The following is a 13,644-nucleotide window of genomic DNA, read 5'->3' as shown; positions in this document are numbered from 1 at the left end:
CCTCCCCTCACCTTTTTATTCTGGCACCTTCCCCCTTCCCTCTCAGTCCTGAAGTAGTGTCTTGGTCCAAAACTTTGACTCTCTATTCATTCTGCCTGAGCTGCTGAGTTCCACCAGCACTCTGTTTGTGTTGCTTTGGGTTCCCTGTGCCCACAGACTTTCTTGTGCTATTAATTCCTGCTGTTAGCTGAACTAACTATTTTGATATTGGACTCCTTGAAGATAGGGATCAAACCCACTATATTTACAAAATATATCACGGGGAGTCTGCCTCACAATCAGGGCATCCTGGATTCCAAATAAGCAGTTCCTTCTTTTATACAGTACAGAATGAGATGTTCGTAATTTTCCCTGTTAAAGTTCCCAGATTACTGAATGACCACTTTGCATATGACTTTAATTTCATTAATTGTACCAAGGCCTGCATCATGACTGACATGAACGAAGCAACATCATCACTGATTTAAATCGTTTCTAATGCCCATCTCTATTCCAAAGCTACCAACCTCAGATTCTCTCGTATTCGATTCTCCACCTCACCGTTTATGTCTTTTACCATTTTCAGAAATCCCTTCCTCCACATGGCTCACACCCTCCCATTTACCCCATACAATTTATTTATTGGTTTAGAGATATGACTTGGACAGGTCCTTACGGCCAGACGAGCTACCCAACGAGTTATCCTGAGCTTAACTGCAGGACAATTTACAAGAGCATTTGACCTTCTAACCGGTATGTCTCTGGGCAGTGGGTGGACTCACGGTAAGAATGGACAAACTTGCTTACACAGGATGCCAGAGTTGATTCTGAACTCCAATGCGCTGAACTGTAAGAGTGTTGCTGTATTCCTCTTTTGTTCAAACTCCTCAAATGCTTCTACCTTCTCCACTGAAACCGTTCACTTGACTGAGTTCCTTTACCATCTCTCTACCTCCATGACTTCAATTCTCAGGCCTGGCTGCGGAGAATCTTCACTCTGTTCCCTCCATGAGCTCACTGTGTGATGGAGGAACTGTGGGGCTGATCACTCATGGGCCAGAAGCCAGACAATGGGCTGCATGGCCTGCCCCTGTGTCTGTGATCCTGCAAGCTCTGATTCCTCCTCCGGTCACTGAGCTCACATTCTGACTGCCTCCTCTTGTCTCCTCAGCCAGGACTGGAGCTTCCCCTGCCATCGTGAATGGAGTCCTGGGTCAGTCGGTTTCCTTGTTTCCTTCGATCCCAGTCAGACAGGACATGGATGAGGTTGTGTGGAGAAGGTTATCACCCATAAAAAAGATAGCACAATACTCACAAGGATCGATTAAGTACTTTAATACCAGTCACAACAATCAAATAACTCTTCATTCTGGAAACTTCAGCCTGGAAATCCATGATCTGAGGAAAGAGGATGCTGATGAATATGAGGTCATTGTTACAGAAAGAGATTCAGGAAAAGAACGCTTAGAGCATATCCAACTTAAGGTGTACGGTGAGTAAAACCTTTGTGTAGGGTCCTGGATTAATGGGTGAGGGCAGATCATGTACTGTCTGCCTGTGTCCACATTTGGGCTGAGACAGTGCAGGGCTGGGGGAACACATCCACTGCATCCCTGGAGATGAGGCCAGTGGCCGTGCAGGGTGACCCTGTGGCCCCGAGCCTGGAGAAGCAGCATACGGGGAGAAGTGTGGTACAAACACGTACAATTAGAACAGAACCAGAATCAGAATCAGTTTCAATATCACTGGCATATGTCATCAAATTTAGTGTTTCGAGGCAGCAGTACATGATAAAAACACTCCAATTAACAATAAAGAATATATATATATATATAAAATTAAATAAACAGTCAAAACAGAGAGCAATGAAAGGAAAAAGTAGTGAGGTCGAGTGAATGGGTTCATTGTCCATTCAGAAATCTGATGGGGGAGGGGAAGAAGCTTTTCCTGAAATGATGAGTGTGTGACTTCAGGCTCCTGTACCTCTTCCCTGATGTAGGCAATGAGAAGTGGGCATGTTCTGGGTGGTGGGGTACTTAATGGTAGATGCCACTTTTTGAAGTTCTGCTCAATGCTGGGTTGGTTAGCGCCCACGATGGTTGAGTTTACAACTTTCTGTAGTCACAGGATTGTCTGATTAGACATTTACATGAAGGAGCAGGTGTACGTGTACCTAGTAAAGTGATCTCCACCTCGCTCTATGTACTGTGCACACCCTGTCCCGGGGCACTTCATAATCTCCCCCAGCCCTGCACTGCCTCGGCCCCATTACACCTCAGCTCCATTTGCCACTGTTCGCCCCCGTAGCTGTCATTCTCTATTCTGAAGAGTTTCTGTCCAAAGTATTGGAGAGATGAGGATACTGATAGTCATGTAAAAGTAGAGTCAGTGCCCTCTTTATTAGATGGGTGAGTGGAACCCGCAGGGTGTGGGGTTCTCCTGCTGGAGCCTGTCCACTTCAAAGCCAAGTCTGGCCATTCTCCTCTGACTGCTCTCACTAACAAGGCACTTTTGCTCACAGATCTGTTGGTCATTGATTTTTTTTTGGTTTACATACCCTTCTCTGTAAACTTGAGACTGTTGTGCATGAAAATCCCAGAAATCAGCAGTTTTGGAGATACTCAAAACAGCCCATCAGCCATCATCCCACAGCCAAAGATCACATTTCTTTCCCATTCTGATCTTTGGTCTGAACAACAACTTGATCCCTTGACCATGGATTTTATGCGTTGAGCTGCTGCCATACACAGAGTGGAGATTCAACAGAACATCAGATCGTGTGTCCACACGCCTTTAAAACTCAGACCACTGGGGATTAAACAGGCAAACAGAATGTTATTTATCAGTTAAGAAAAAGAATGTAAGAGCAGGAAGATTCTGCTCCCAGAGCAATGCACACAAAATGTTGGATGAACTCAGCAGGTCAGGAAACATCTATGGAGAGGAAAAAAGAGTCAACGTTCTGGGCCGAGACCCCCTCAACAGGATTGGAAAGGAAGGGAGAAGAAGATGGGGGAGTTTGTCAACTTTGCCTCCAACTTCCACCCTGAGATTGACTAAGTCTATTTCTGACCTCTCTCTCCTCTCCCTTGATCTCTGAGGACAGGCTGTTTGCTGACCTCTTCTTGAACCCCACTCACCTCCACCTTTCTATCCCAGCTTCTTTCCCTTTCCTATCCAGTCTTGAGGAAGGCTTCCTCTCCATAGATGCTGCCTGATTTGCAGAGTTCTCCAGCATTTTGTGTGTGTTGCTCTGGATTTCCAGCATCTGTGTGTTTAAGATTACACTCTTACTACCAAACAGAGGATTGAATACAAGCTCACGAGGACCTGTTTTCCTGGACAGTCGGGTTGACACGAAGCACAAATTTGTGGTGGTGGAGGAGACAGAATCAAGGGGTTTCTCAAAGAGGGCCAGGACATCTGGGACTTGCTGATGGGTAGGGTGAAAAGGCAAAGGCCCTACCACATCCAAGCAGCACACAGGTGAATCGAGACACTGCGACCTGCAGGGATGGAGCCACGGTAGGAAGCTGGGATCAAGCTGGATATCAGCATTCACGCAAACATTTTTTACAACTGCACCTTTGTTCTGAGCAGGAAATCATTAAACAGCCTGGAAGCTTCACAGCACATGAAATTTCTCTGTAATGTGCATACTATAAATACCTAGACAATTGATAATTCACATTCTTCTGATTTTATTAGTTGTAGGGTATAATGAAACAGAGTACAAAAAAGAAGATCTTTCACATTTGTACTTACTTAGAGATACAATGGGGAACAGGCCCGTCCGGCCCAATGATCCGCAGCCCCCAGCACCCACAGATTTAATATGATCCTGATCACAGGAGAATTTACAATGACTGATTAGCAAACTAACTGTACGGCTTTGGACTGTGGGAGTAAACCGGAGCACCTGGAGGAAACCCACTCGGTCACGGGGAGAATGAAGAACATTGGGATTGGACACTGAACTCCATTGCCCTGAGCGTTAGCATCTCACAAACCACTACACTACCGGGAGTTTCATTGTGTTTGTGAGTGAACCACTGGAAAACAAAGAAATACAATTGAATCCACAAAAAGACATAGAACAAAGAACAACAAACATCCAGAGGACAAAAGAGGATAAACTGTGCAAATGAAATAGTACACAAATAATACTGGGAACACGAGCACGAGCTGCAGGGTCCCCAAAAGCTTATTCTAGCTGCGTCCAATTCCAGTTAATGCATCAACATAGGCTACGTGTGGGGAGTATTTCAGCCACTGTGCAGCCGTGCATCCCCATAGCTCAGAGTGAACAGTGCTAGACAGATCCATCCCAACTGCCACAGCTGGGATTGGTTGAACGTCTGTATTCTGCTTTATGAATTATTTCCTGATTCTAAACCAAGACAGGCAAAAACTATAGGTACTATGGATGGTCCAGCCAAGTATGATCAAAAGTTTCAAAGGTACATTTAATGTCAGAGAAATGTATACAATATACATCCTGAAAATAACACAGAAAACCTACAGCACAATACAAGCTCTTCGGCCCACAAAGTTGTGCCGAACATGTCCCTACCTCAGAAATTACTAGGCTTACCTATGTCTCTCTATTTTACTAAGCTCCATGTACGTATCTAAAAGTCCCTTAAAAGACCCTATCGTATCCGCCTCCACCACCCTTGACAGCAGCCCATTCCACGCACTCAACACGCTCTGAGTAAAAAATTTACCCCTGACATCTCCTCTGTACCTATTCCGCAGCACCTTAAGCCTGTTTCCTCTTGTGGGAACAACAACAAACACAAAATGCTGGTGGAACACAGCAGGCCAGGCAGCATCTATAGGGAGAAGCACTGTCGATGTTTCGGGCCGAGACCCTTCATCAGGACTAACCGAAAGGAAAGATAGTAAGAGATTTGAAAGTAGTGGGAGGAGGGGGAAATGCGAAATGATAGGAGAAGACTGGAGGGGGTGGGATGAAGCTAAGAGCTGGAAAGGTGATTGGCAAAGGTGATACAGAGCTGGAGAAGGGAAAGGATCATGGGACGAGAGGCCTCAGGAGAAAGAAAGTGGGGGGGTGCTCCAGAGGGAGATGGAAAACAGGCAAACAACTAAATATGTCAGGGATAGGGTAAGAAGGGGAGGAGGGTCATTAACGGAAGTTAGAGAAATCAATGTTCATGCCATCAGGTTGGAGGCTACCCAGCCGGTATATAAGGTGTTGTTCCTCCAACCTGAGTTTGGATTCATTTTGACAGTAGAGGAGGCCATGGATAGACATATCAGAATGGGAATGGGATGTGGAATTAAAATGTGTGGCCACTGGGAGATCCTGCTTTTTCTGGCGGACCAAGCGTAGGTGTTCAGCGAAATGGTCTCCCAGTCTGCGTCGGGTCTCACCAATATATAAAAGGCCACACCGGGAGCACCGGACGCAGTATACCACACCAGCTGACTCACCGGTGAAGTGTCGCCTCACCTGCAAGGACTGTCTGGGGCCCTGAATGGTGGTGAGGGAGGATGTGTAAGGGAAGGTGTAGCACTTGTTCTGTTTACAAGGATAAGTGCCAGGAGGGAGATTGGTGGGAAGGGATGGGGGGGACGAGTGGACAAGGGAGTCATGTAGGGAGTGATCCCTGTGAGAAGCAGAAGGGGGGGGAGGGAAAAATGTGTTTGGTAGTGGGATCCCGTTGGAGGTGGCGGCACTTACGGAGAATTATACGTTGGACCTGGAGGCTGGTGGGGTGGTAGGTAAGAACAAGGGGAACCCTTTCCCGAGTGGGGTGGTGGGTGGATGGGGTGAGGGCAGATGTGCGGGAAATGGGAGAGTTGCGTTTGAGAGCAGAGTTGGTGGTGGACGAAGGGAAGCCCCTTTGTTTAAAAAAAGGAAGACATCTCCTTCGTCCTGGAATGAAAAGCCTCATCCTGAGAGCAGATGCAGCAGAGACAGAGGAATTGTGAGAAGGGGATAGCATTTTTGCAAGAGACAGGGTGGGAAGAGGAATAGTCCAGGTAGCTGTGAGAGTCTGTAGGCTTATAGTAGATATCAGTAGATAGGCCGTCTCCAGAGATGGAGACAGAAAGATCAAGAAAGGGGAGGGAAGTGTCGGAAATGGACCAGGTAAATTTGAGGGCAGGGTGAAAGTTGGAGGCAAAGTTAATGAAGTCGACGAGCTCAGCATGCGTGCAGGAGGCAGCGCCAATGGAGCTGTTGATGTAGCGAAGGAAAAGAGGGGGATGGATACCGATATAGACTTGAAACATGGACTGTTCCACAAAGCCAATAAAAAGGCAGGCATAACTGGGACCCATACGGGTGCCCATGGCTGCACCCTTGGTTTGGAGGAAGTGGGAGGAGGCAAAGGAGAAATTATTGAGAGTAAGAACTAATTCGGCTAGATGGAGGAGAGTGGTGGTAGAGGGGAATTGGTTAGGTCTGGAAACAAAAAGAAGCGAAGAGCTTCGAAACTATCTTGGTGGGGGATGGAGGTATATAGGGACTGGACGTCCATGGTGAAAATAAGACGGTGGGGGCCAGGGAACTTAAAATCATTGAAAAAATTCAAAGCATGAGAAGTGTCACGAACATAGGTGGGAAGAGATTTAACAAGGGGGGATAAGACAGTGTCAAGGTATGCAGAAATGAGATGCTGCCTAGCCTGCTGTGTTCCACCAGCATTTTGTGTGTGTTGTTGTTTGAATTTCCAGCATCTGCAGACTTCCTCATGTTTCCTCCTGTGGTAACCATTTCAGCCCTGGGAAAAAAGCCTCTGACTGTCCACACAATCAATGCCTCTGATCATCTTATACACTTCTATCAGGTCACCTCTCATCCTCCGTCCCTCCAAGCAGAAAATGCCGAGTCCACTCAACATATTCTCATTAGGCATGCTCCCCAATACAGGCATCATCCTTGTAAATTTACTTCTGCTCCCTTTATATGGCTTCCACATTCTTCCTGTAGTGAGGCAAACAGGACTGAGTACAGTACTCCAAATGGGGTCTGACCAGGGTCCTATATAGCTGCACCATTACCTCTTGGCTCCTAATTTCAATTTCAAGATCGATGAAGGCCAATACCTTCATCTACACCTACACCTTCTTAACCACAGAGTCAACCTGCTCAGCTGCTTTGAGCGTGCTATGGACTGGGACCCCATAATCCCTCTGATCCTCCACACTGCCAAGATTCTTACCATTAATACTATATTCTGCCATCATATTTGACCTACCACTTCACACTTATCTGGGTTGTACTCCATCTGCTACTTCTCAGCCCAGTTTTGCATCCTATCAATGCCCGCTGTAAACTCTGACAGCCCTCCACACTATTTACAACACCTCCAACCTTTGTGTCTAAAGCAAACTTACTAAACTATCCCTCCACTTCCTCATCCAGGTCAAAAATCACGACGAGTAAGGGTCCCAGAACAGATCACTGAGGCACCCCACTGGTAACTGCCCTCCATGCAGAATATGACCCGTCTACAACCACTCTTTGCCTTCTGTGGGCAAAACAGTTCTGGATCCACAAAGCAATGTCCCCTTGGATCCCATGCCTCTTTACTTTCTCAATAAACCTTGCATGGGGTACCTTATCAAATGCCTTGCTGAAATCTATATACACTACATCTACTACTCTTCTTTCATCAATGATTTTTGTCACGTTCTCAAAAAATTCAATCAGGCTTGTAAGGCACGACCTGCCCTTGACAAAGCCATGCTGACTACTAATCATATTATATCTCTCCAAATGTTCATAAATCCTGCCTCTCACAATCTTCTCCATCAACTTACCAACCACTGAGATAAGACTCACTGGTCTATAATTTCCTAGGCTATCTTTACTCCATTTCTTGAATAAAGGAACAATATTTGCAACCTTCCAATCCTCTGGAAACTCTCCCATCCACATTGATGATGCAAAGATCATCACCAGAGGCTGAGCAATCTCCTCCCTTGCTTCCCACAGTAGCCTGGGGTACATCTCATCCGGTCCCTGTGACTTATCCAACTTGGTGCTTTCCAAAAGCTCCAGCACATCCCCTTTCTTAATATTTTCATGCTCAAGCTTTTCAGTCTGCTGTAAGTCATCACTACAATCACTAAGATCCTTTTCCACAGTGAATACTGAAGTAAAGTGTTCATTAAGTACCTCTGCTGTTTTGTCCGGTTCCATACACACTTTCCCACTGTCACACTTGATAGGTCCTATCCTTTCAAGTCTTATCCTCTTGCTCTTTACATACTTGTAGAATGCCTTGGGGTTTTCCTTAATCCTGCCCGCCAAGGCCTTCTCATGGCCCCTTCTGGCTCTCTTAATTTCCTTCTTAAGCTCCTTCCTATTAGCCTTATAATCTTCTAGACTTCTAACATTACCTAGCTCTCTGAACCTTTTGTTAGCTTTTCTTTTCTTTTTGACTAGATTTATTACAGCCTTTGTACACCAGAGTTCCTGTACCCTACCATAACTTCCCTGTCTCATTGGAATGTACCTACACAGATCTCCATACAAATATCCCCTGAATATTTGCCACATTTCTTCCGTACTTTTCCCTGAGAACATCTATTTCCAATTTAAGCCTCCAATTTCCTGCCTGATAGCCTCATAATTCCCTTTACTCCAATTAAACAATTTTCTAACTTGTCTGTTTCTACCTCTCTATATTGCTATTGTAAAGGAGACAGAATTATGAATACTATCTCCAAAATGCTCTCCCACGGAGAGATCGGACACCTGACCAGGTTCATTTCACAATACCAAATTGAGTACAGTCTCTCCTCTTGTAGGCTTATCTACATACTGTGTCAAGAAACCTTCCTGAACACACCAAAAACTCCACGAACTTCACAACACTCCTTGCATGAAAATAGACACATCTCAAACCTTCGGTCTGAGCACATCCCTTCTCTATCACATGCCTATCCTCCCTCTCACACCATCTACAAGCTTTCTCTATCTGTGAATCAACCTCCTCTTCCCCAGTCTCTTCAGTTCGGTTCCCAGCCCCCAACAATTCTGGTTTAAACTCTCCCCAGTATCCTTAGCAAACCTTACCCCCAGGATATTGGTCCTCCTGAGATTCAAATGCAACCGGTCCCTTTTTGTACAGGTCACACCTGACCAAAAGAGGTTCCATGATCCAGAAATCTGAATCCCTGCCCCCTGCTCCAATTCCCCAGCCACACATTTATCCTGCACCTCATCCTGTTCCTATTCTCACTGTCGAGTGGGACAGGCAGTAATCCCGAGATTGCTACCTTTGTGGTCCTGCTTCTGAACTTCCTTCCTAACTGCTGTAGTCTTTTTTCAAGACCTCTTCCCTTTTCCTACCTATGTCATTGGTAGCAATATTTACCATGGCCTCTGGCTGTTTTCCGTTCCACCGCAGGATATCATGGACGCAATCTGAAACATCACAGACCCTGGCACCTGGGAGGCAAGCTACCATCTGAGTTTCTTTCCTGCGACCACAGAATTGCCTGTCTGACCCCCTAACTATGGAACCCCCTATCACTACTGCCTTCCTCTTCCCTTCCCTACCCTTCACAGCCACAGGGCCAGACTCTGTGTCAGAGGCCTGGCCACTGCGGCTTCCCCCAGGTAGGCTGTCCCCACCAACAGTACTCAAACAGGAGTACTTATTGTCAAGGGGTACATCCACAGGAGTACTCTCTCATACCTGACTCTTCCCCTTCCTCCTCCTGACTGTGACCTACTTGTCCATCTCCCATGGCCCTGGTGTGACAATCTGCCTATAACTCCTTTCTATCACTTCATTGCTCTCCTGACTAGTTGAAGTTCATCGAGCTGCCTCTCCAGTTCCCTAACTCAGAGTTAGGGAAGTTGCAGCTTGACACACGGGGTGCAGATATGGCCGTCCGGGAGGTTAGGAGACTCCAGGATACCCCACATCTGACACCGAGCACAGAAAACTGGCCTCACACACGTACTACTTCCTTTCCGCAATTAACACAGTTAAACCTACCTCGCCTCGTCCCGTTACCGCCAAAGCCCTGTCACTCTGCTGCATCTTACGGCGGTCTTCTTTTTAAACCTTTCGCGCACTATTGGCTGATGTCATGTGCCTGCGCAGCCTCACCTCTCTTTTACCCCGAGTAGTAAAGAACTCCCTTCGCTCCGAATAATCAGCCATTCACTCACATCCCTGCTCCAAATCTTTTTCATCGCAACCATCCATGAAAAGAAAAATGCCCCAAAGACTGTTAAATGTTAGAACCCAAAGTCCCCCCAGCTCCCTGCCCTCCCATGCATAAACAGAGAAAGTCTTTTTGATATAAGGAACAGGAAAAGCCCTGTAGATATACAGAACGGGAAAAACCTATCAGATATACGGAACAGGAAAAGCCCTCTAGCCCATGATCAGAACACAAAAAGCCATTAAGCCCTTGATCCACGCTGACCATCGCACATTCACACTAATCCTGCACTAATTCCATTTTTAATTGCTCCCACATTCTCATCAACCTGCTCTAGACATACAGACCAGTGGCAATGCATGTCCAATGTCTAATTAGCTTCCCTACCCTAATGACTTTGACATGTGAAGGAAACCAAAGCTCCCGGGGGAAACTAAAGCCGTTCCACAGAGAACATACAAATTCCACACGGACACCAGCCAAGATCAGGATTGAACCTCGGTCTCCAGCTCTGCAAAGCTGCAGCTGTACTTGGAGTGCTGCCCTTGAGTGAAGGCTGAATTTGTCATCCCAAATTACTGCCCATCACTGCATCCTACTCCCCACTCTGCCTCGTTTCCCTTCTCAGAATGTGAGATGGGAAACAACGTCCCCATGGCCCTGGTCTGTGAGCTGATGAATGGGGGAGGAGGTGTGTGACCCAGGATCTCCAGTGTCAGGTTCACTCTGGAACACTGCACACTGTTCCAGTCTAGCTCTGTGCCAGTCACAGTCCCATGGTTACTGCTCTTGGTCCAGATTCAGGAGCAACAAAAGACATGGAACTGAGAGAATTCCCAGCATACAGAGCCATCAACAAGACATAGCTGAGTGCTTGTGGATGAGCCTGGGCAATTTTTGGGATGGAGGGCACAGCACATGTGGGAACTTCCTCTAGCAGCAACTGGCTGAATGGAAGATGAGTGAAGGGTTAAATGGGTGGGGGGATATGAACAGGGATCAGCTTTATGTTCACTTGGGACTGTTCAGCATGGGATGGGGAAGTTGGTGATTGAAGTGTCCAGAAAGATTTCCTTTACTCATCTTGCATCTCTCTGTCCCAACCTCAGAGCTTGTGTCAGGAGCAAACATCACAGTTCAGACCACTGGGATCTGCAACCTCACCTTGACCTGCACCGTGACCTCAGGTGACCCCACCAGCTTCAAGTGGTGGTGGGAAGGAGAAACTTTGGTAAATGACAGCACGCGGCACATCTGGGTACTCGGAAATATGCTAGAGGTTCATCACACTGCAGAGGTCAAGGACGCTGTGTACAAATGTGAGGCCAGGAACCCCATCAGTAATGGAAAGGCAGAGATCCAGCTGAAGGACATCTGCAAACTGGACACATCTGGTGAGTGTCAGAGTAAAGAACCCAGGTTATTCTGAGGGTGTTGTTTCCCTGCAGAGGGATTTCCCTGCATCTAGCCCGTATCTTGGAAGCATTAGGTGGGACAGTGTACAGAGAGCTTCACTTTGAATCTTGTGCTGAGAGTGTGTGGTGGGACAGCAAAGAAGAGCTTTACTCTAGATCTGACGTATCTTGGCAGTGTTTGACAGATCACTGGAGAGAGGGGTTTATTCTGTACCCAATATTTTCCCCACTTATTTTAGGCAAAGCTTGATTAAAGCATTTGTCCCATTCCTAGAATGGACCCAGCTTTGTGGAGCCCACTGCTCCTTGAAAGTCTCCAGCAGACAATGCTTACTTCTTCTAATTTAACGTCCATGAATGGATATATCCTCGGATGATGGGCAGGCTGTGGGTTCAGGTGGAGCTTTCGATGGGATATTGTCTGCACTAGGAATGGCCACCTTGCTCATGAACAGAATGATGAGGAGGTCTCCCTCCCTTCACATCTGGCCACACTTTGTTCAGGGATTAAGTCCAGGCAAACATCAAATACTGAATTGAGACACACCTTCTTGTACACGGAACATATATTCATCCAGGCTACAAAAAGACAGGAACCCGTGAGTCCACAGGTGAATATAAAATTAAAATTCTACTGCACAGCACTGCTTCCACCAGCACACACCCCACCCCAGGTCCCATATAGCTATATCCAGGACACAGAACAATGGCCAGAGATGGGGGAGATGACGGTGAACAGTTAGGGTGTACAGGAAATGCCTCCATGTGGATACAAGGCATTTGCAAGAAGCAGCCCATAATTGTATAAGACTGTCTCTGAGGACTCTCAGGCCAAGAAGCAATTCCTGGAAAATGGGAGTCTGTCCAGTTGGGAGCAGACAATGGTCATGAGACCCCTGATTGGAATCAGAATCAGGTTTAATAGGACGGGCATATGTTGTTTTGTGGTCGCAGTGCAGTCAAGTACCAAGTCACAGTAAGACACTTGTGTATTATTTATATATAGAATATAAAATACATTAAGAAAATTAAACAAGTAGTGCAAAAAGCGAGCAAAACAAATAGTGTGGCAGTGTTCATGAGTTGGTTCACCGTCCATTCAGAAAGCTGATGGAGGAAGGTGTTCCTAAAATGTCTTCATTGATGGCAGCGATGAGATTAGAGCCAGTCCTGGGTAATGAGGATCCTTAATGACGGATATCTCCTTTGTTTAACTGTCACCTTTTGAAGGTGTCCCCAGTACTCAGGAGTCTGGTGCCCATGACTGAGCTGGCTGAGATTGCAACCATCCTGCAGCTTTTCCCAATCCTTTGCAATGGTCCTTCATACCAGATGGTGATGCAACCTGTTAGAATGTCTCCACAGTATATCTGTAAAAATATGTAGAAATCTCTTATCACAAGGTGACATGGAAACCAAAATCATCCACTAGAAGACTTGGTGCTGTGCAGCTTCGCTCTTCAAGCATTTCACTCCTTCCCTGTCAAGTCGCAGTACCTGGAGGTAGGGATTCCCCGATTCCAGTGAATGGCAGGCAGATTTAACAGGGAAACAGGTGCTCGCCACTGGGAGCCGCTTGTTGTCCTGAGGGCCTGGCGTCATAATGTAACACAGAGCTGAGAAAAGAGCCCTTCAGCCCTATTCCTGGGGGAAGAAATGCATCAGGAGTGACTACACTCTGGGAAGATGCTCAACATACAGGGATCTGCAGGGTCCAGATTCAGAGAGCTGCCACCTGGTTTTAGAAGCACACCCGTGACTGACCACTCTCCTCAATCAGGAGTCTCAGAACTATATCAGAAATCCTTGCCACACAGAAAATCCACCATCTGCTTCTGGATCTTGGCGGGAGAGACGTGGGGTGGGAGCAAGGTGACCATGGCATGGAAATCACCAGTTGGTTTACAACCAGTGCTCGGCCCTTATTGGAAAATACTTGGAACAGTCATGACTAAAACCCTTGTGGCTGGTGACTTTCAAAAGCTACCTCCTATCAATTTGTCAGTGTGGGACCCAGATAAGTTCTCAGTTAGATGAGATGATTGAAAATCAGCTGTCCTCCACCAGTTACATGTCAAAGAGACAGTGAGCT

The 13,644-nt window shown here is 46.6% G+C and overlaps 1 protein-coding gene across 1 annotated transcript in view; it reads left to right on the top strand.

Annotated features, from left to right (window-relative positions):
• The window catches only part of LOC132395070 (SLAM family member 5-like), a 56,361-nt gene that overhangs the window by 5,977 nt on the left and 36,740 nt on the right, over positions 1–13,644 (top strand). The window contains exons 2-3 of the mRNA XM_059971386.1: positions 1,151–1,471; positions 11,247–11,531. Coding sequence (XP_059827369.1) covers positions 1,151–1,471; positions 11,247–11,531 — 606 coding nt within the window. The remainder of the gene's footprint in view (positions 1–1,150; positions 1,472–11,246; positions 11,532–13,644) is intronic.

This window comes from Hypanus sabinus, chromosome 6 (genome assembly GCF_030144855.1).
Source record: "Hypanus sabinus isolate sHypSab1 chromosome 6, sHypSab1.hap1, whole genome shotgun sequence".
Classification (NCBI taxonomy): Eukaryota; Metazoa; Chordata; class Chondrichthyes; order Myliobatiformes; family Dasyatidae; genus Hypanus; species Hypanus sabinus.
This window is presented reverse-complemented; position numbering and strand designations above follow the sequence as displayed.